We start from the raw sequence: 22,999 nt of genomic DNA, 5'->3' as shown, positions 1-22,999 counted from the left end.
CAAACATGTTATACTTGACTCCTCTGTGCAGTTGGTTTTGCACAGAGCAGCCCGGTTCCTCCTCTTCTTGGGTCCCTTGTTGGTGTGCCTGGCCCCTACCTCCTGTCGAGTGCCCCCACAGCAAGCAGCTTGCTATGGGGGTACCCGAGCTGCGCTGCAGCACCATGTGTCCATTCGGCCCCACCCATCTCTCTCCTTATTGGTTAACTGACTTCTGATTGACAGCCACAGGAGCCAATGGCGCCACGGCTGTGTCTCAGCCAATCAGGAGGGAGAGTCCCGGACGGCCGAGGGACTCATGGACATCGCTGGATACAGATGGGGCTCAGGTAGGAATTAGGGGGTCCTGGGGAGGCTACTATCCTAATGCATAGAATGTACCTTCTGTCTTTACAACTTCTTCAAGTTAGAATGCACTGCTGCTCCAGATTTTGCCTGCCCATGTCTTCGTAAATTCCCCCCATTGTGTTTATTAGCACCCATTGCCTCCTATGTGTTGCATTGCACAATGCTGGGAATAAGTCCAATGTGCTGCATTTTATCATGTCTTCGCACTGGTGCAAATGCATGCATGTGGTATTAACTTTACAATGCATTAATATAGAGTAACAGAGATGACCCAATGAGCATCTCTAGGTGACAGGAGCTCATTAATCCTTTGCTTACATTTGTGTTCTGTTCTCTCCAGAGTAATCCACATCCCTTGGTCTGGGCAAAATTAAAAGGATTCCCATTCTGGCCAGCAAAGGCCCTGCGAGATAAGGATGGACAGGTGGATGCCCGCTTCTTCGGACAGCATGACAGGTTGGATATCACTCAGTCTGGATTCAGACCACGGTCCACCATTTAGTGATGCCTGGAGTAGGAGATAGCTAGACATATGGGGGATAGGGAGTTCCAGAGAATAGGGGAGGCTCTGGAGAAATCCTGAAGGTGAGCATAGGAGGGGATGATGGGGGAGATAGAGAGCAAAAGGTCTGGGTGATTTTTTTTTAGATGAGGTTGGTGATGTGGTTTATTGCAGCGTTGTGGATGCCCTTGTTAGTATTTTTATTCATTGGGCGAGCAGAAACCAATAGAGGGGTTGGCAAAGAGGGATGGAAGACAACGCCCAATGCCCACCAGATTTATATAGTAGCATATAGAATGTTCATCTGTGTTTGTACTTTTCTGATCTCTGCATGCCTTACTTAAAGAAGAAGAGTGCTGTTCCGATACCTGAAGAAGTGGCGGCACTTCACTCACAAGAGACACTTTCACTTTACTCATTCAGGGGAAAATGACAGTGGTTGTATAAAGCCCTCCCCCCCAACTAGACATGTTCGGTTGATTGTGAACCGAAATTCAGACACATTTTTTCATTGTTCGGATGTATCCGAATTACAATAGTAACAAATTTAAATGAATCTGAAATTTCGGACGAAATTTAGAATCTAATTCAAATAAAGTTCAAAGCGTTTTCAAATCAAATTTGAATTTTTGTCGGATTTGATTCACATTTCCAAATAAAATTACATAGAATAGAAAATAAAGGCATAGAGTAGAAAAGGGTAGAATAGAAAATAAAGAATAGAATAGATAATAAAGGAATAGAAGAGGAAATAATAGAATAGAATTATTTAGAAAGGATATAACAATTTCCTAAAATTTGGATAGAATACATTTGAATTTAAATAGAATAAAAAATAAACGAATAGAGTAGAAAAAAACATTAGAATAGAATAAAATGGAAAAAATATAACTATCTTCCAAAATTCGAATTTTGAATAGAGAAGAATAGAATAGATAATAAAATAATAGAATAGAATATAAAAATCTTCTGAAATTTCGAATTTTGAATAAAATAAATTCGAAATAGGAAAAAACATTAGAATAGAATGGAATATAAAAGCATATAACCATCTTCCAAATTTGAATAGAATTATAATTTTCCAAGTTCGGTCAAATTGAGTTCAGTTCGACCGAATTTGGGAAATTTTGAATCAAATTCAAATAAACAAATGAAATTCTGAAAACAAATTCATTGAATTTACCTAATTTAAAAAAACAAATTTATGTAATATAACGAATCAAAACAATTTTTTTTTCATTTTGCACATGCCTACCTCCAACCCACTGACACACACCTCTCCAGTGACTCCCTCACCCTTCATCCTCCATTGCAGCTGGCATAAAAATACCTGTAGCTCCAGATATAGGGAAGCATGTGACCTCATCCTATGATGGAATGTCTTGGGCAAGGGCCGCCAGTCACTAGGCCCATGCACTGTCACATGACTGGGGGGATGAGGGGAGGAGATTACTGTTCCCTCTAGGCTTTGACATTGGCTGCCCCCTGATATCTTGGTAGCTGCTGCAATTGAGAGAGGAGCAAAGGGGTATTACTTGACAGGTGAGTGTCTGAGAAAGGGGTGTCAAAGTGACAGCGTGCTTTTAATTCATTGTTCCCACATATGCACGACTGTTAGAAACTTGGTAAAAAGGTGGGGAAAATGTGCATGAGGATGGGTTGCAAATTTTTGAAGTCTGCCTTTCATCAGCAAGGGTGTTTCTGGGGATCCCCGGAGCAGTCTGGACAGTAAATATAAAAGGATGAGTGTGCCACCAATCAAGGATAAGTCCCAGTGTGATTTTGATCCGTTTCGAAAAGCATAGATTCCCATGTCATCTGAACTAACATTGTTTTCAACGAAGGCCATTCACATCAATGCCGTGCGATTTTAATGCAGCTAAAAAAAGGGCCATGTGCTCATATTTCCTTCCCCATGTGCCTCTTCCTGTGATTTCGCTAAGATCAAGGACACAACTATCAACCCCATGCCCACATGCCAAGGTTCTAGGTGTAATCCTGTAGCAGAAACACAAGATCTCCATCTTCCCCTCTCACAGAACGGCGGTCTGCCTTGTTTACTTAGTTTAAACATCAAGGGGCGATTAAAGGGTTAACTGTGCCTAGCCAGTGTTTGTGTACACGGTGTGGAATGGGCTTTTACTAAGGGATGTGATGGATTTTATTACCTGCTTTGCAGGGAAAGAAAATCCATTACTTCCCCACTGTCAGGACAGAGCTCTGCCTTGTTTACATGGACAGAGCTCTGCCTTGTTTACATAGGCAGAGCCCTGTCTTGTGTGTGTTCCGGATAATCGGCGGTTGGCATAATCTATTGGCTGGCACCCAGTGATCGGCATCTGCTGTGTAAAATCACAGCAGAGCCGGGTCGCCAGCATTACACGTGCCGCCCACCCGGAAGTGCCAGATCACGTACTAGGTAGGTGATCTGGTGCAGCAGAGCTGCTTTTCCGCGGTCTATCTGTTTATACGTTCAGCAAGCGGTTAACTGACTTCATGGTGGATTGGTGGCGTTCTCATCCTATTACATATATACTCTTTGGCTGTCCTGCGGCATTGATGAATAACCTGCGTTTTTATTCCTCCAGAGCCTGGGTCCCCATGAATAACTGCTACCTCATGTCCAAAGAAATCCCTTTCTCTGTTAAAAAGACAAAAAGCATCTTTAACAGCGCCATGCAGGAGATGGAGGTCTACGTGGAGAACATTCGCAAGCGTTTCGGCGTTTTTAACTACGCTCCCTTCCGGACGCCTTACACGCCAAACAACCAATACCAAATGCTGCTGGACACCAGTAACCCCGGTGCCGGCACCGCCAAAACCGACAAGCAGGAGAAGATCAAGCTGAATTTCGACATGACGGCTTCGCCTAAGATCCTGATGAGCAAGCCCATGCTGAACAGCGGCGGGGGCAGGCGGATTTCATTAACGGACATGCCCCGATCGCCGATGAGCACCAACTCCTCCGTACACACGGGCTCTGATGTAGAACAAGACGCCGATAAGAAAGTGGCGTCCAGTCACTTCAGCGCTAGTGAGGAGTCGATGGACTTCATTGACAGGAGCACAGGTATGGAGAGAATGCAAGCAATGCATTCTGGGGCGTTTACTTATTGCTGTTATAATCCGGTCTTGGCTATAAAATCTTAATTAAGATGCGGGTGATCTTTCAATTGTTTTAGATTGATTTTCTCTATCAAGTTAAATCAAAAAAACATTCATTAAAAAAAAAAAAAAAATGCGCAATTTTAATGTGGATGTGTTGTGCATTGTACAAAGAAAATGAGAAAATGGGGGATATTTATGGTATGCAATATATACAAAAAAACATATATTTTTAAATAAAACAATTCTGGGGGTGTGTCACTATGTGCAGTGCCGATTTGCCCTTCTGCCCGGACTTTCTCCTGTGTTGCACCCCCCGCCCTCACTGCTGTGCCGTTGGGTGTGTCACTACGTGCAGTGCCCATTTGCCCTCCTGCCCGGACTTTCTCCCGTGGAGCGCCCCCCCTCACTGCAGTGCTACTGGGTGTGTCACTACGTGCACTGCCGATTTGCCCTACTGCCTGGGCTTTCTCCTGTGTTGCTCCCCCCCGCACTACAGTGCTGCTGTGGCTTTACAACGTGCACTGCTGATTCGCCCTACTGCCTGGACTTTCTCCCGTGGTGCGCCCCGCCCTTACTGCAGTGCTACTGGGTGTGTCACTACGTGCAGTGCCGATTCGCCCTACTGCCTGGGCTTTCTCCTGTGTTGCTCCCCCCCTGCACTGCAGTGCTGCTGTGGTGTTACAACGTGCACTGCTGATTCACCCTACTGCCTGGACTTTTACCAGTGTTGTGCCCCCCCGCACTCCAGTGCTGCTGGGTGTGTCACTACGTGCACTGCGGATTCGCCCTACTGCCTGGGCTTTCTCCTGTGTCGCTCCCCCCCCCCCCCACACTGCAGTGCTGCTGTGGTGTTACAATGTGCACTGCCGATTCGCCCTACTGCCTGGGCTTTCTACCGTGTTGCCCCCCCACTGCACTGCTTACTGCTGCGGTGTGTTACTACGTGCAGTGCCAATTCGCCCTACTGCCTGGACTTTCACCAGTGTTGTGCCCCCCCCCCCCGCACTGCAGTACTGCTGTGTGTGTTACTATGTTCAGTGCCGATTCGCCCTACTGCCCAGACTTTCCCCCATGTTGCCCCTCCCCACTGCACTTCAGTGCTGCTGGGTGTGTCACTATGTGCTGTGCCGATTCGCCCCACTGCCCAGACTTTCTCCAATGTTTCCCTACCTCCCCCACTGCAGTGCTGCTATGTGTGTCACTACGTGCAGTGCCAATTAACCCTACTGCCCCTACTTTCTCCTGTGTTGCACCCCACACACACTGCAGTGCTGCTGGCTTCCCTTCTCCTTTCCGGGTGCTGTGGGGGATGTTTCAGGATGGAAAGCAGGGGAAGGGACTAATAAATATGTATTTTACTGGCCTTTTCCTTTTCTAAATGAACACAATGGACACACTCGCTGACTGTGTTCATTCATAACTGAAGTATAGTAAACTTCTCAGTTTGTGAATGAACAGGAAGCCGCTAAGCACAGAGCACTTCCCATTCATTCACTGTCCAGTGCAGCTGAGGCGACAGAGAGTGTCATGTTTGTTTGAGTTTTGGGGTGCACACCCTAATGTTACTCGTCATGCTGCTTTGGACAAGAAAGTCACATGACAAGGCGTTCCCTGTGTTTTCCAATGATAACCATTCATATATATATATACGATTAATGTTGCAGCAACTTCAAAGCAGTTCATGCACTACTTTGGTCTGACTTTCATGCAAGACTTCAATGTTAACCCTCAGAAGTTGCATGAAAGATATACATGCAACAGTGCGTCTGACGCTGCGGAGGGACAAGTCATGCCCATCCAAAGTTGCGTGGAAGTTGTACTCCAAAGTCTCACAAGTGTGAATGGAGTCTGACCTTTGGGAATGTGCAACAAGTTCCAGCTGCTGCAGACCCGCCCCCCTTCCCTCCCTGTGACAGTGGGTCAGAGATCTTCTCCCTGCACCCAATGTCACAAATTGAAAAGAGCGTGGCTGTGACCGTGTGATTCATTCATAGTGTTCTGGAAATGAATAGACTACAAGTCCCCAACAGCCTTTGCGGCTGACTTCTTTTAGTTCTCAATGAATTACCAGGGCGCTGGTGAGCATCCTCGTCATTCATAGATTCTTCCTGGACTGAAGTAACCGTCTCCCCGTATTGGAGGTACGAGCAGACAGCTACACTGACAGTGTACAGCAGCCTGACACTGGGATCATGTGACCACTGCGATTGGCTGTCACAGTGGTCTCATGACTGGGAGCTGGTCCTGCCAAAGCAGTTTAACAGATCACGGGTGCAATGCCTCCTAAAAAAAAAAAATAAATAAAAATAATAAATGCACATTTCTCTTTCGTTCATTGGCGGACACAGCTCCGGATCTTCTTAACCATTGGGCTATACTGCCCTCCACAGGAGTAGGACACTAGGCAGAAAAAAAGTCTGGCTACGCCTATGGGCAGTCCCAGGGGGTATACTCCTCTCCCTGCTATAGGTACTCAGTTTTGTTACAAGCAATGTTGGAAGAATTGCAACTCCACAGACGGGTGGATGCTGTATCAGTTTTTTTTTTCTGCCTAGTCAGGAGTAAGGACCTAGTTCCTTGCTGGGATCTCTGGTCCTGGCAATTTTTTATTTTTCTATAGATTTTTTTTCTCCTGGTTTTTCCTGTGAGATCTGCAATCTACTGTCTGACTGGGCGATGGGCTGGATAATGTAGATCCAGTGGTCCCCTAAGTCTGGTCAGCGAGCGCGTGCAGACCTCAGCTCCTCGCTAGGTCGGCCGCGACATAGCCCCACTGGATGGGGGCTGCCCTGTAAGTAAAACGGCTCGCAAGGTCGCATACGACCGAGTCTCGACCCGAGTCGCAGTGTTCCTCCTGGCCGACAGACCCCCCCCCCCCCCATTTTGAGGAGGAGGGGTTCTCTCTGGAGATGTGCTCGCCTGGTTCCTAGTATGGTGAGTAGCTGTCCCCCCTCTCCCCTTGACGGGTTTTGGGGTGGAAGCGGGCACCCCCATGGGACGGTCGGACCCGGGTTCCCCTCCTTCCCGTCAGGCACCCCCCTTTATCTGTCCCCCTATTCTACCTCCCCTCCACCTATGCTGGGGCTGTGTGGGTGGTCTGGTCTACCTCCTGGGGTGGGGGCAGGGCGCTATGCTGGCGATAAGGGCAGGAGGGGGTGCGCTGCCGGCGACTGGATAATCGGCTGTGCGGGGGGGGGGCTCCTGCCAGGGCCCCCCAGCTTGTCCTTGAGGCCTAGGAATCCCTCCTGGGTCCCTGGGAGCCTTGTAGTGCCATGCGGGGCTGCTATTTTCTTGTAGTCTGTGTGCTCAGTACACGGCGGCCATGTTTGTGTAGTCCGGCGACCATTTTGCGGTGGTTTTCCATTGAAAATAGTGGTGGCCATGACAGTGGAGCCCTCTGGGCGGCGTTTTGGCGATGGGAGCCCCTCCTCATCCTCTGGTGCTGACTCCTGGATCCTTTCATTTCCTGATCTTGGTGGCTGCGGTGCTTGGTTTCTGCAGGGCGGTGGGGTCCTCTCCCTCTCCCTAAAGGGTTTTCCTTTAGCAGTGTTTTACACTTTGTGGGGTCCCCCTGGTGACTCATGGAGTCTTTGGAGCACATCTCCCCACCTGATCCCCTCTCTGGGACTGCGGGGCCCTTCGCGTCCCCTCCATCCATTGATGCATTGACGGCAGTCCTGGAGTCCCTTGTGTTCTGGGTGGAGGTGGCTTTCAGGTGACGGGCTGGCATAAAGCGTCCCCCGCCTTCCCCATCTGTCAACACGCTTCCTGAATCCTCAGATAGTGAGGATGATTCCTCCGCTTCTGCAACTGCATATGAAAAGGCGCTGGTGGACGCACTGATTGTTATCTGTGCTTGAGACTGTGCTTGAGACTTAAAGTTGCAGGATGCAACTGCAGCTGCGACAGAGGCGCAGGTTCCCTTTGGCACTCACAAGCCATTCAGAGCAGCAAAGGAGTTCCCTTTCCCCTCCTATTTTGACAGAATTGTCACTAAAAAGTGGGGACAACCAAAGCGTCCCCTTGGGGTCCCTAAGCAAGTTGCTAGGTGATACCCCTATGCGGAGTCCCTTCTTGACTGTTCCACCTGTGGTGGACGCTCCAATTTCCAGATTAAACAAGGCAACCATGATTCTGGTTGGAGTCCCCGGCTTTTAGGACCCAGCTGACAGGAAGGCGGAGGCAGTGGCCCGCAATTTGTACACACTGGCTGGTTTTGCACCTAGGCCGATTTTCTTCCGCAGGCTACTAAGGGCGAGGACCCTCGTAGATGTGGGCCCTCCTTCTTGGCTCATGACAAGTTGTTTCGTCCCTCAGAGTCGACTGACGAGGGATCGGAGCCCTTCGAGCCTTCCTCTGGGGGATCCAAGGGAACTTGGTCTGGCAAGTCAAGTGCAGGCTTCTCCAGACCTGCGGACAAGGCCCCTTTAGCATGAAGGTGTGCCCTCACCTGTATCTGGGGTGGGGGGAAAGTCTTCGCTGGTTCCCAGACCCGTGGACTCCCCTGGTACAAGAACAAGTGGGTCCACGAGGTAATTCGGTCCAACTACAAGATCAAGTTTTGTTCTTACCCTCGGTAAGGTTCTCCCTTCCAACGCGCGACTGTCTCCGATCCGCTTACAGGCTCTTTTTGGGGAGGTGCATGACCTTTTACTTTACGGGTGATGGTCCAGGTTCCTACTTCGAAACATTTTTTCAGGGGTTTTACTCAAACCTGTTTACAGTCCCCAGGAAGGAACCCAAGATTTATCCAATTCTGGATCTCTAGGCGCTGAACTTCTTTGTCCGTGTGCAGAAGTTCAGAATGGAGTCTGTTCGCACGGTGGTGGCTTCCCTGCATCAGGGGGATTTTTTTGCCTCCATCGACATCAAGGACGCTTACCTTCACATTCCAATATGTGTCGGTCTTCAGCGCTTCCTCCATTTTGTCGTGGAATAGGAGCATTATCAGTTCGTGGCGTTACCCTTTGGGCTCGCTTCTGCTCCTTGGATTCCAAAGTGTTGGCCTCAGTGCCAGCATTGTTATGCCAATAGGGGATTGCAGTACTGGGCTGCTTGGACTTCGTCCTTCTGCGAGCGGAGTCTCCTACTTCTCTGGTGGAAAACCTTAAAATCACCTTACGAGCTTGAGGGAGTTTGGCTGAATTCTGAATTTTCAGAAGTCTGCTCTGATTCCGTCAATAAAACTCGACTTCCTGGGTGTGACTCTGGACACGGCCTTAGCCGGAGTGCTCCTTCCTCTGGGCAAAATCCGGAAACTGCAGGCTGCAGTTCATCTTCTGCTGTCCAGCAGATGGTCATCCCTCTGGACTTGCATAATGGTGCTGGGCCTAATGGTATCTACCTTCGAGGCGGTTCCATTTGCACAGTTCCATATGAGGTCCCTGCAAGGGAGATTCTGGCCAAAAGAACCTGCAGTCTATGAGCAATCAGACCCGGCTGATTGGGGGGGGGGGGGGGGATGGAACTAAAGAGTCCCTGATATGGAGGCTTCGTTCTTCAGAGCTTCGGCTGGGAAAATCCTTCCTCCCCTTGTATTGGACAGTGGTCACTACGGATGCCAGCCTGTCCAGTTGGGGAGGCGTCCTCTCCCAATTTTCTGCCCAGGGGATCTGGACACTGGAAGATTCCAGACTACTGATCAATGTCCTGGAACTCTGAGCGATCAGACTGTGCCTAGAACATTGGATGGATCATCTTCAGGGATGTCCAGTGCGTATTCAATTGGACAATGCCACAGCATGGCTTATGTCAGTCGCCAGGGGGGCACAAGAAGTGTCCTGGCGGCTCTGGAGGTAGCTGGCATTCTAAGGTGGGTAGAACGGTTTGTTCTAGCCCTCTCTGCCGTACGCATGCCTGGGGTGGAAAACTGGCAGGTGGATTACCTCAGTCGGCAGGCGTTGGACCAAGGGGAGTGGTCCCTTTATCCAGAGGAGTTTCATCAGTTGTCTCTGGTGGGGCATCCCCGAGGCTTCCTGGCTCAACAGAAAGGTGCAGAGGCTTGCGGCTCGGTCACGGGAACCTCTGGCGGACGCCACAGATGCGCTGTGGCCCCTTGGGGTCAGTATCATCTGATTTATGCCTTCCCTTCTCTCAAGCTTCTGCTAAGACTTCTACGCAGGATCGGGGCAGAGGGGATTCCGGTCATCTTAGTGGTCCCGGACTGGCCTCGCCAGGCTTGGTACGCTGATCTGGTGCGGCTGGTAGCCGACATTCCTTGGAAACTTCCTCTCAGGGAGGATCTGCTGTCCCAAGGACCAGTCCCATCCTGCTTTACAGTCGTTGGCTTTGACATTTAGCTGTTGAATGCCAGGTGCTGATGGAGTCGGTGTTTCCAACACTGTTAAAAGCTAGGAAACCTACTTCTAGGAAGATCTATCATCGTATGTGGAAGATGTACATTGCGTGGTGTGAGTCTCTTGGGGTTCAGCCTCGCTCTTGTTCGGTGGCTCGGATTTTGACCGGATTTTGGCCAGAAACTGGCCTTGAGTACTATCAAGGGTTAGGTGTTGGCCTTAGCGGTCTTCTTTCAACGGCCCTTGGCCACATACTCCCTGGTGCGTACATTTCTTCAAGGAGTTAGGCACTTGACGACTCCAGTGCGGTCTCTGTTGCCGCCTTGGGACCTCGATTTGGTGTTATCAGTCCTCCAGAAGCCTCTTTTTGAGAATCTTCAGGAGGAGTTTCCCCTGCTTGCGCTGTTCCAGAAGGTGGCCTTTTTGGTGGTTTTTACCTCTGTGCGCAGGGTGTCGGAATTGGCTGCGTTATCCCGTCGTTCATCTCACTAGTGGTTCACAGTGGTTAGGTAGTTCTTTGCCCCTGTCCGTCGTTACTTCCTCAGGTTGTCTCTGACTTTCATTTGAATTAAGATTTTGTGTTGCCTTCCCTGTGTCCCAGGCAAACACATCAAAAGGAAATTGCTTTGCATGCCTTGGATGTGGACCGGGTAATTAGGGTATACCTGGCAGCTACGGATTCTATTAGGAAGTCAGACTCACTATTTGTGCTCATGGATGCCCTTGGAAAGGGTTGTCAGTTTCCTCTGCGACTAATTCTAGATGGATCAGACAGACGATGGTTCAGGTCTATTCCATTCAGGGTCAGGTTCCTCCTTTCCCTGTCAAGGCGCACTCTGCTGGGGTGCTCAATGCTTCCTGGGCCTTCCGTCATCAGGCGTCAGTAACGCAGGTTCGCAAGGCGGTCACCTGGTCGTCGGTGCACACTTTCACAAAGTTCTTTAAAGTGGATATGTTGGCATCTGCGAATGCTTCCTTTGGCCACAAGGTTTTTGCAGGCTGCTGTTTAAAGAACCTGGTCCTCTTTGAGGGTGTATTGTTTTTTTCAGGTGAGCTCCAGTTGTTTTGGTTGAGGTCCTGTTTACCTGTTAAGCTATAGTTAGCCTTGGGAATTTATTTTCTGCTGTTCCCACCCCTCATGTTTAACACTGCTTTGGGACGTCTCAATGGTTATGAAGATCAGGAGCTGTGTCCGTCAATGAACGAAAGAGAAAATGGGATTGACTTACCGTAAAATAAATTTCTCTGATGTTCACTGACGGACAGAGCACCCACCCCTCTGTGGAGTTGTAATTCTTCTGACACTGCTTGTAACAAAACTGAGTACCTATAGTAGAGAGAGGGAGTATACCCCCTGGGACTGCCCATAGGCATAGCCAGACTTTTTTTCTACCTAGTGTCCTACTCCTGTAGGGGGCAGTATAACCCATTGGTTAAGAAGATCAGGAGCTGTGTCCTTCAATGAACATCAGAGAAATGGATTTTATAGTCCAATCCAAATCCAATTTTTACCTGCAAAAAATGTGCTTTTATTATTTATTTTTTTAAAGGTGAACTTTATCCTTTTAATGTGCTTTTTTGTTTTATTTGTATGATTTATTTTTTTAATAAAAAATAAAAATATGCCACAAATATCCCCTCCTTTTTATTTTCTTTTTCTTTTCTATAGCAATATGGTATTTGAGACCGTAAATAATATCCTCTGACCACCTCTCCTCCTGTCTGTGCACCTTTTTGTTTTTTAATTCAGGCTGTTGAATGGAGTAAAATCAGTCATAAATGAACATTCTAATAAAAGTGACGTTTAGTCGTAATTCTAATCATTTAGAGCAGGGGTCTCCAAACTTTCTAAAAAGTCCTTCAGACTTTAGGGGGGCTGGACTGTAGCTACGGAGTAAAATAGGTCCCAACGTCAGTGGGGAAAAATTTTTTCAGTGGGAGTAATTTTGCTCCATTGTTGGTGTCATTGGGATAAACTGTGCCCCATTGTTGGTGTCATTGGGATAAATTGGGCTTAGTCGTTAGTGTAATTGGGAGAAATTGTGCCCTGTTGATGGTGTCATTGGAATAAATTGTGCCTCATCGTTGGTGTAATTGGGAGGAATTCTGCCCCGTTGTTGGTGTAATTCGGAGGAATTGTGCCCCATCCTTGGTGTCATTGTGAGGAATTGTGCCCCATTATCGGTGTCATTAGGAGGCATTGTGTCTCGTTGTTGGTGTCATTGGGAGGAATTGTGCCTCGTTGTTGGTGTCATTGTGAGGAATTGTGGCCGGTTGTTGGTGGCATTGTGAGGAATTGTGCCTCTTTGGTGTCATTGGGAGAAATTTTGCCCCATCGTTGGTGTCATTGGCAGGAATTGTGCCCCACCGTTGGTGTCATTGGGACTACTTGTGCCCCATTGTTGCTGTAATTGGGAGGAATTGTGCCCCATCGTTGGTGTCATTGCGAGGAATTGTGCCCCATCGTTGGTGTCATTGCGAGGAATTGTGCCCCATTGTTGGCTTCATTAGGACTACCTGTGCCCCATTTTTGGCTTCATTGGGACTACCTGTGCCCCATTGTTGACTTCATTGGGACTACTTGTGCCCCATTGTTGGTGTCATTGGGATAAATTGTGCCCCATTGTTGGTGTCATTGGGATAAGTTATGCCCCATCGTTGGTGTATTTGGGAGGAATTGTGTCCCATCGTTGGTGTATTTGGGAGGAATTCTACCCCATCATTGGTGTCATTGCGAGGAACTGTGCCCCATTGTTGGTGTCATTGGGAGGAATAGCGCCCCACTGTTGGTATCAGTGGATTAAATAGTGCCCTAAGGGCCAGATAAAAGCAAGCAAAGGGCCACATCTGGCCCCTGGGCCGCAGTTTGGAGACCACTGATTTAGATGAACCTGTTGCTGCCCACGTAACGTATATGCGCAGCAGCAAAGGGGTGGGCTTTAATGCCCACATTCCGCACATATACCTCACTGGGTGGCCAATGTTTCTGTACTGAGAACACTCTAAGTAAAAAGACAGCTCTTGGTCCCCATTATAGTTGGCGGAGACGGCTCCCGGTCATGTGACCTCTGTGACAGCCAATCACAGTGGTCACATAATCATTCACCCCGTCCCGGTGTTCAGAAACTTTTAAAGGGATGCCAAGGTGGGTGAGAAAGGGGTTACATCAGAGACACAACAAACACGTGGCCCCATTTGGAAAAAAAATACCCGTAATTGGTGTGAGACCAAATTGACACATAGGTGGCCAACGTTAGAGCGACAGGTAAACAAAATGACTGATAGGTTGATGGTGGTGAATCATTTTCCATTTATTCTCCTGTAGGAGGAGGGAGGACATTCTTCTCGTACTGTAATATTTCTGGATGACTCTTCAGGCAGATTCTGGTGAGACCTTCTTGAAGTGCCTGTTGAAGGCACCATTATTGGCTCATATGGGGGCCACAACCAACTCCTAAGGCAAATCACATACCCACTCATTTATCCAACCACCAGAATGGAAGATGGGCATTGGCTCAATAAAGTGTCTTTAACACATACAATGGATATAAAAAGTCTACACACCCCTGTTAAAATGTCAGGTTTCTATGACGTAAAAAAATTTGACAAATAATTTCAGAACTTTTTCCACCTTTTAACCACTTAAGCCCCGGAGGATTTGGCTTCTAAACGACCAGGGGGTATTTTGCGATTCGGCACTGCGTGACTTTAACGGACAATTGCGCGGTCGTGCGACGCTGTACCTAAACTAATTTGACGTCCTTTTTTTTCCCACAAACAGAGCTTTCTTTTGGCGGTATTTGATCCCCTATGCGATTTTTTGATCACGCGCTATAAACAAAAAAAGAGCGTCAATTTTGCAAAAATAGCAATATTTTTCCCTTTTTTTTATATGAAATTCCCCCAAAAAACATGTAAAAATCAAAATTTTTTAACATTTTCGGCCAATTTGTTTTATGCTACCTATGTTTGGTAAAAAAAATCGCAAAAAGCGTATTTTGATTGGTTTGCGCAAAAGTTATTGCGTTTACTGACTAAGGGAAAGATTTCTGTCATTTTTGTTGTTTTTTTTTTTAACGCATAATGGCGGCGATCTGCGATTTTTTTTGCGGTACTGCGACATTGGGGCGGACAGATCGGACCCTTGACTGACATTTTTGACACTTTTGGGGTTACCAGTGACATTTCTACAGTAATCAGTGCTATATATATGCACTGTTACTGTAAAAATACACTGGTAGTGAAGGGGTTAACTTTATTTGAGAGGGAGGGGCTGTGTGTGTCCCTAGGGGCGTGATTCTTACTGTGATTGGCTGTGGCTTCAGCTGTATGCAGAGTGATCAACGGATCTACATAGTAGATCCATATGATCAGCTCTCATACAGAGGGGAGAATGACAGGTGGCTTGTTTACACAAGCTGCCTGACATTCTCCCTCTCCCCCGCCGATCGCAGAGTGGCCGGCGGACATCGGGTCCGCCGGTCACACGCGCGGGGGGGTCCGTGACCACGCGGGAGCGCGCCTCCGGCGGCGCGCGCTCGCTCCCTAGACCCTCACAAGCTAGTGACGTAGCCCTACGTCACTTTGCCTGTGAGGGGCTGACCGCCGACGTAGATCGGCGTGCGGCGGTCGGCAAGTGGTTAATGTGACATATAAACTATACAACTCAATTGAAATACAAACTGAAATCTTTAAAGTGGGGGGGGGGGAGTAAAAGTAAAAAGCTAAAATAATGTGGTTGCATAAGTGTGCACACCCTCAATTAAGCAATCACATTCAAACTCATTTTAAATAGGAGTCAGTACACACCTGCCATCATTTAAAGTGTGTCTGATTAACCCCAAATAAAGTTCAGCTGTTCTATTAGGTCTTTCCTGACATTTTCTTAGTCACATCCTACAGCAAACGCCATGGTCCTCAGAGAGCTTCCAAAGCATCAGAGGTATCTCATTGGTAAAAGGTATTAGTCAGGAGAAGGGTACAAAAGAATTTCCAAGGCATTAGATACACCATGGCACACAGTGAAGACCGTCCTCATCAAGTGGAGAAAATTTGGCACAACAGTGACATCACCAAGAACTGGACATCTCTCCTAGGTGTACGTTTAATTAAAAAGTTTTCTCTCAATTCACTTCTCGGCAGTTCTCAGAGAAAAATTATCTTTTCCTGGCACCCTGTTTAGGAGGCCGAGAACTTCACTTCTCAGAGGGAGAACAGAGGAGAAGTTTTTCCTCTGAAAACGGCCGAGATCCATGTAAAACTGGGTGGACTGCCTGTAATCTCACAAGAGTGGGAACAAGTTCTTATCTTTGTCTCATTTTTTTTACATCACAGAAACCTGACATTTTAACAGGGGTGTGTAGACTTGTTATATATACACTGTATATTCTTCTACATTCTTTTACGCTTTGCCCCATGTGGGTGTTCAGTCTGTGGTCAGATCTTCTGTAAATGGGGCCTAGATAAAAAAGCTTTTAGTTAACGTTTGTATGTGGGTCACTTCAGCCTATATGCTGATGACATAAATTCATAGAGAGAAAAAAAATAATTCAGGATCTGTACAGTTCAAGGAAGCAACTCCAGTGTTATTTTTTTTATTATTATTTTTAATTTTTTTTAACCTGAAGGTAGTTTTGGGTTTAACCACTTAAGCCCCGGAAGATTTTACCCCCTTCCTGACCAGGGGGTATTTTGCGATTCGGCACTGCGTGACTTTAACGGACAATTGCGCGGTCGTGCGACGCTGTACCTAAACGAATTTGACGTCCTTTTTTTTCCCACAAACAGAGCTTTCTTTTGGTGGTATTTGATCACCTCTGCGATTTTTTGATCATGCGCTATAAACAAAAAAAGAGCGTCAATTTTGCAAAAATAACAATATTTTTCACATTTTTTTATATGAAATCTCCCCCAAAAAAATGTAAAAATCAAAATTTTTTAACATTTTCGGCCAATTTGTTTTATGCTACATATGTTTGGTAAAAAAAATTGCAAGAAGCGTATTTTGATTGGTTTGCGCAAAAGTTATCGCGTTTACTAACACGGGGAAAGATTTTTGTCATTTTTGTTTTGTTTTTTTTTTTTTAACGTGTAATGGCGGCGATCTGCGATTTTTTTTTTTTTTGCGGGACTGGGACATTAGGGAGGACAGATCGGACCCTTGACTGACATTTTTGACACTTTTGGGGTTACCAGTGACATTTCTACAGTAATCAGTGCTATATATATGCACTGTTACTGTAAAATTACACTGGCAGTGAAGGGGTTAACTTTTTTTTGAGAGGGAGGGGTTATGTGTGTCCCTAGGGGCGTGATTCTAACTGTGATTGGCTGTGGCTTGAGCTGTAGGAACAATGATCAACGGTCCTACATAGTAGAACCGTATAATCACTATTCCTACACAAGGGAGAATGATAGGCGGCTTGTTTACATTAGCCGCCTGCCTTTCTCCCTCTCCACCCGACGATCGCCAGTGACCGGCGGACATCGGGTCCGCCAGTCACACGTGCGGGGGGGTCCGTGACCGCGCCTCCGGCGGCGCGCGCTCGCTCCCCAGAGCCTCACAGTCTAGTGACATACCCATACGTCACTTTGCCTGTGAGGGGCTGACTTGCGGCGGTCGGCAAGTGGTTAAGAAGTTAGCATTTATTTATTTATTTTATTAAGATTGAAAAATGTGTTCAGTAAAAATGATTTGACAAAAATAAAGTTAGAAATATATAAAGGATGACACTGATATAAAGTCAGGCATGATGTTAGCATTTAGAGCAGAACTCCAGGCACATAAAAATAGAAATAAAAAAAAGAAGCGAATGCTGTCGTGTGTTTATTATAATAATCAGGTAATGTATTTTAAATGCCACCATTAGACCTAATTTTGACTTTATTTCAACCTCTTATATTTGCTTGTAGCACTCAGACCGGGGAGAGGGAGGGCAGTGCTAGGAGCCAGTTTGCTGTACTTCATTCACATGCGCTGACAGAAGTATGCAGAAAAATGGCCTCATTTGTCTGCTGCTGCTCCTTCATTGTCCAGTCACAGGCTGGGGGTGGGGAGTTGACCAGGCTGTGTTGCTTTAAAATGTGAGATGTAAAAAAAACAAACCTACACCCTCACCTAGGTGGATGCAGCATCTGTCTCCCACCGCCTGTAAGAATTGATCGTTCAAAGACCACTGATCGCTCAGTTCTCATTTTTTAGAGCAGAGAGCCGGTGACTGGCTCTCTGCTCTGCCCCTCCAGCGTTTACTGGAGCGCCGGGCTGGCTCAGACTCCCAGCAAGCATACTGAGCAGCTAAGTCAGTTGCTGATCAGGAATCTAGGTAGATCACAATATTAAAGTTGAGATGCGTCCAGAGTCTGGACCGGCTGAGTTACATCAGCGGACAGTGGGCTTTACGGGTCACAGGAGTGCAGAAGAACTAAGTGCACTCCTTTGACCCACAGGAGAAGTACTGCCAAAATTGCTTTGGTCCTACTTCTCTATTACAGCAGGAGAGAAAAATTTTGTTACCTGGTTGCAGGGCCGGGACATGGGGTGGGCAGAAGGGACAGCTGCCCTGGGTGCGATGGTTTTTTGCAGGGATGGGGGCACCCTGACCCTTACTCTAAGGGAAGGGGGGCGCTGTTTGGCACCTTTGCCCTGGGCCCTGGATAATCTTGTTCCAGCATTGCCTGGTTGGCTGTGCTATGTGGCAAAGCTGTGTAAATCCCAGGACTGGATCTACGTAAATATGATTATTTTGGCAGTTAAAATAGTACCTATATACTGTACTCTATATCAGGGATATGCAAACTGTGGCCCTCCAGATGTTGCAGAACTACAAGTCCCATGAGGCATAGCAAGACTCTGACAGCCACAAGCATGACGCCCAGAAGCGGAATGATGGTACTTGTAGTTTTGCAACAGCTGGAGGGCCACAGTTTTCATATCCCTGCACTATATTATCCAAAGTATTGGGACGCTTGCCTTTACACGCACATGAACTTTATTGGCATCTCAGTCTTAGTCCGTAGGGTTTTCCTAATTGAGTTGGCCCACTCTTTGCAGCTATAACCGCTTCAACTCTTCTGAGAAGGCCTGGCTCGCAGTCTGCGCTCTAATTCATCCCGAAAGGTGTTCTATCGGGTTGAGGTCATGTCTCTGTGCAGGCCAGTCAACTTCCTTCCCCCCAAACTCACTCACCATGGACCTTGCTTTATGCACTGGTGTGCAGTCATGTTGGAAGAGGAAGGGGCCGTCCCCAAACTGTTCCCACAAAGTTGGGAGCATGAAATTGTCCAAAATATCTTGGTATGCTGACGCCTTAAGAGTTCCCTTCACTGGAACTAAGGGACCAAGCCCAACCCCTGAAAAACAACCCCACACCATAATCCCTCCTCCACCAAATGATTTGGACCAGTGCACAAAGCAAGGTGCATAAAGACATGGATGAGCGAGTTTGGGGTGGAGGAACTTGACTTGCCGGAGTCCTGACCTCAACTCAATGGAACACTTTTGGGATGAATTAGAGCAGAGACTGCGAGTCAGGCCTTCTCATCCAACATCAGTGCCTGACCTCACAAATGCCCTTCTGGAAGAATGGTTAAACATTCCCATGGACACTCCTAAACCTTGTGGACATCCTTCCCAGAAGAGTTGAAGCTGTTATAGCTGCAAAGGGTGGGCCAACTCAATATTGAACCCTACGGACTAAGACTGGGGTGCCATTAAGGTTCATGTGTGTGGAAAGGCAGGTGTCCCAATACTTTTGGTAATATAGTGTGTTTGGAGGTCAGTCCCCGAATACTCCAGGTGTGTGAGTATAAGTCCCCAGGTACTCTCGGTATGTGAGGGTCAGTCCCCGAATACTCCAGGTATGTGAGGATCAGTTCTTGGGAGCAGTTATTAATAGAGACATCTATTAAAAACGCTGGTAATCAGCCCAAAAAGAAGCTCAGGCATTTTGAAAAACGCTCAGATGTGAACAGGGGCCATTTAAATGAATGGGGTTTTACTTGTTGGGCGTTTTGGAACTTTTTTTTGGAGCGTTTTTGGAGCTGAAAAACACTCAAAAACGCCCAGGTGTGAATGGAGCCTGAAAAAAAAAAAAAAAAAGTTCACATGCATATAAAGGCAGGCGTACCAATACTTTTGGTAATATAGTGTTTGTATTTCATCTGTGTATTTATCGGTTTGCCCTGGAGTTCAGTTTCAATAAAATAGAACAATAAAGAAAAAAAAGGAAAAAAACTGCGTATTTCCTGATAAAATATGTGGAAGTGATTTGTTTCTGATGGCTTAATGGCATTGCAATTTATTTTGCAGCTTCTCCTGTTTCTACAAAGACTGGGCATGGCGGGAGCATCACGGACAGCCCGAAGCCTTTCTCTCCTCAATCTTCCACCCCGTTACCGGCAAAACCGGACAGGAGCAGCAGCACCGGCAGCATTCTCAACCTCAACCTCGGTCAGTGACTAATGGTAGTCGGTAAAGGCTCACAATGAATTTGTGAAATGACCAGAGAAGGAGAGCTATACTAAGCAGCCGGATTACCCTGTGACTGGTTTAATCTCTGCATATATTCTACAATCTTGCCACATTTTACCAAGTATAGGTGACAATTCTGTGCATGAAACATGCAGCAAAGTCACTCCAGAAATTACATATCTGCAAGCTTTACAATCGCAGCTTAGTATAAATACGGTTTAGTTTCCCATCGGCAGTGCATGCCAATCACATAACATACCATTAGTTTAGGGCAAGCAGGGCACTCCATGCATTCGTTTTTATCTTTCAGGAGGTATTAGTTTTCTTCATTGCTTTTTGATTGGCCCAGAACAGTCACATTGGAGGCAGGGTGAGTCCACAGCCCAGTGTACGGCTAAAAAGGGGGGACTTTTGTCCTTACTGCTGGTGACTGAACAGTGTGACAGTGAACCTTGGGGGTTGAGAGTTTGCCTTTAAGGATCAAGCACAGGTTCACTTTAAGCTAATTGCTTTTGCATGTGTAACTAAAAAACTGTAAGACCGCATCATTCCAATAAAGAACTCCTGAATTGTAAAAGCTGTGCCCCACATACAAGCAGAGGGCAAAGGACTAGTCACCAGTATTTTTTGTAGACTCCACGCAGCTGATCTTTTCCCCATTATTGGCTTACGATGCCTTGTTTAGCCAGGTGTCTCTTTGTGGAGGCAGCCATCAAGGTAGAGGAGCAGGGCATTGCTTCCTTGAATGGGGAAGCTTAGATCCACATTATAGATGAAGTAGAGACATCATTGCATTGCAGGTCCTTAGGTACAGCTTGCTCTTCAGCCAGGAGAACAGTGAACAGAACAGTATTAGCATCACCAAATCGCCATGAATTGCCAGGCTTTGAAACAGGGAGATCCTTGCACTGCAGGTCCTCAGCTACAGCTTCCTCTCCAGCAGGGAGAACAGTGAGCAGTACAGCAGTGACTTTACCATATCTCACTCCAAATTTCCAGAGATTGCCAGGCTTGGAAGGAGGGAGATCCTTGCACTGCAGGGTCTCCAGTATAGCTTCCTCTCCAGCAAGAACAACAGTGAGCAGAACAGTAGTGACATCACCAAATCTCACTCCAAATCTCCAGAGATTGCATTCCTTGGAGCGAGGGAGATCCTTCCACTGCAGATCCTCAGGTATAGCTTCCTCTCCATCAAGGAGAATGGTGAGCATAATAGAAGCGACATCACCAAATCTGACTCTAAATCTCTAAAAATTGCCAGGCTTGAAAGCAGGGTGATGGTGATGCACTGCAAGGTTCTTGGGTACAGCTTCCTGTCCAGCAAGAGCAGTAAGCAAAACGCTGACATCACCAAATCTCGGTGGACTGCCAGGCTTGGAAACAGGGAGATCTTTGCTCTGCAGGTTCTCAGGTACAGCTTCCTCTCCAGCAAGGAGAACAGTGAGCAGAACAGTAGTGACATCACCAAATCTCCAGAGATTGCCAGGCTTGGAAGTAGGGAGATCTTTGAACTGAGGGTTCTCAGGTACAGCTTCCTCTCCAGCAAGGAGAACAGTGAGCAGAACAGTAGTGACATCACCAAATCTCCAGAGATTGCCAGGCTTGGAAGTAGGGAGATCTTTGCAGTGTAGGTTCTCTGGTACAGCTTCCTCTCCAGAATGGAGAACAGTGAACAGGTTATTAATGACATCTCCAAATCCCCAGAAATTGCCAGGCTTGAAAGCAGAGAGTTCTTTGAACTGCAGGTTCTCAAGTACAGCTTCCTCTCCAGCAAGGAGAACAGTGAGCAAGAACAGTAGTGACATCACCAAATCTCCAGAGATTGCCAGGCTTGGAAGTAGGGAGATCTTTGCACTGTATGTTCTCAGGTACAGCTTCCTCTCCAGAAAGGAGAACAGTGAACAGGTTATTAATGACATCTCCAAATCCCCAGAAATTGCAAAGGCTTGAAAGCAGAGAGATCTTTGAACTGAGGGTTCTCAGGTACAGCTTCCTCTCCAGCAAGGAGAACAGTGAGCAGAACAGTAGTGACATCACCAAATCTCCAGAGATTGCCAGGCTTGGAAGTAGGGAGATCTTTGCAGTGTAGGTTCTCCGGTACAGCTTCCTCTCCAGAATGGAGAACAGTGAACAGGTTATTAGTGACATCACCAAATCCCCAGAAATTGCCAGGCTTGAAAGCAGAGAGATCTTTGCACTGCGGGTTCTCAGGTACAGCTTCCTCTCCATCAAAGAGAATATTGAGCAGAACAGTAGTGACCTCACCAAATACCCCACAATTTCTAGGCTTGGAAGAAGGGAGATCTTTGCACTGCAGATTCTCAGGTACAGCTTGCTCTCCATCAAGGAGAACATGAGCAGAATAGTATGGATATCACCAAATCCCCAGAGATTGCTAGGCTTGGCATCAGGGAGATCATTGCACTGCAGGTCTTCAGGTACAGCTTGTTCTCCAGCAAGGAGAACTGTGAGTAGGATAGTAGTGACATCACCAAATCCCCAGAGATTGCCAGGCTTTGAAGCAGGGAGATCATTCCTTTGCAGGTTCTCAGGTACAGCTTCTTCTCCAGCAAGGAGAGCAGTGAGCAGAACAGTAATGATATCACCAAATCTGGTGAGACTAGCATTCAGAGGCAGCAATGCCTTAGATCAGTGGTCCTCAACCCTGGCCTACAGGGCCCACTAACAGGTCAGATTTTAGGTATTTTACTTTGGGGAGATGCAGACTAGAGTACTGCAATCACTGAGCAGCAAATGATATCACCTGGGATGTATTTCAGTTATCTTGCAAACCTGGCCTGTTAGTGGGCCCTGTAGGCCAGGGTTGAGGACCACTGCCTTAGATGATCTCACACTGCAGATATACAGCTATGAGGCTACAGAGCTGGAGTGCCTAGGCAAAGGAAGTACACTGCTATTTCTCAGGGGGATTTTTCCGGGTACTGCCTAGGCACAATGAACATTTCTAGATTGTGCTCTGTGAGATGGAATATCCTCCCTTTTAGAGTTAAGGTCCACATACTTGTACATACTTTTGATATTTTTACCAGCTGATTTTGAATTTCTCTCTTTAGATCGTAGTAAGGCAGAGATGGACTTGAAGGAGCTCAGTGAATCGGTTCTTCAGCAGTCAGCACCTACGTCCCTCATTTCCCCCAAGAGGCAAATTCGCAGCCGATTTCAGCTGAACCTTGACAAGACCATTGAAAGCTGCAAAGCTCAATTAGGTATCTCCACATATTTATCACCTGTACATGGACCTCCAAAAGCTGCACA

At 47.0% G+C, this 22,999-nt stretch overlaps 1 protein-coding gene across 9 annotated transcripts in view; it reads left to right on the top strand.

Annotated features, from left to right (window-relative positions):
* ZMYND8 (zinc finger MYND-type containing 8) overlaps nt 1-22,999 on the top strand; it is a 190,857-nt gene that overhangs the window by 137,593 nt on the left and 30,265 nt on the right. For all 9 annotated transcript variants that reach the window (XM_082272173.1, XM_082272167.1, XM_082272174.1 and 6 more), the window contains 4 exons: nt 689-804; nt 3,439-3,920; nt 19,562-19,702; nt 22,798-22,950. In XM_082272173.1, coding sequence (XP_082128299.1) covers nt 689-804; nt 3,439-3,920; nt 19,562-19,702; nt 22,798-22,950 — 892 coding nt within the window. The remainder of the gene's footprint in view (nt 1-688; nt 805-3,438; nt 3,921-19,561; nt 19,703-22,797; nt 22,951-22,999) is intronic.

Source organism: Pelophylax lessonae, assembly GCF_965119305.1.
Source record: "Pelophylax lessonae genome assembly, chromosome: 11".
NCBI classification, from domain to species: domain Eukaryota; kingdom Metazoa; phylum Chordata; class Amphibia; order Anura; family Ranidae; genus Pelophylax; species Pelophylax lessonae.
Note: the sequence above shows the minus strand (reverse complement) of the source record. Positions and strands in the feature narration are given on the sequence as shown.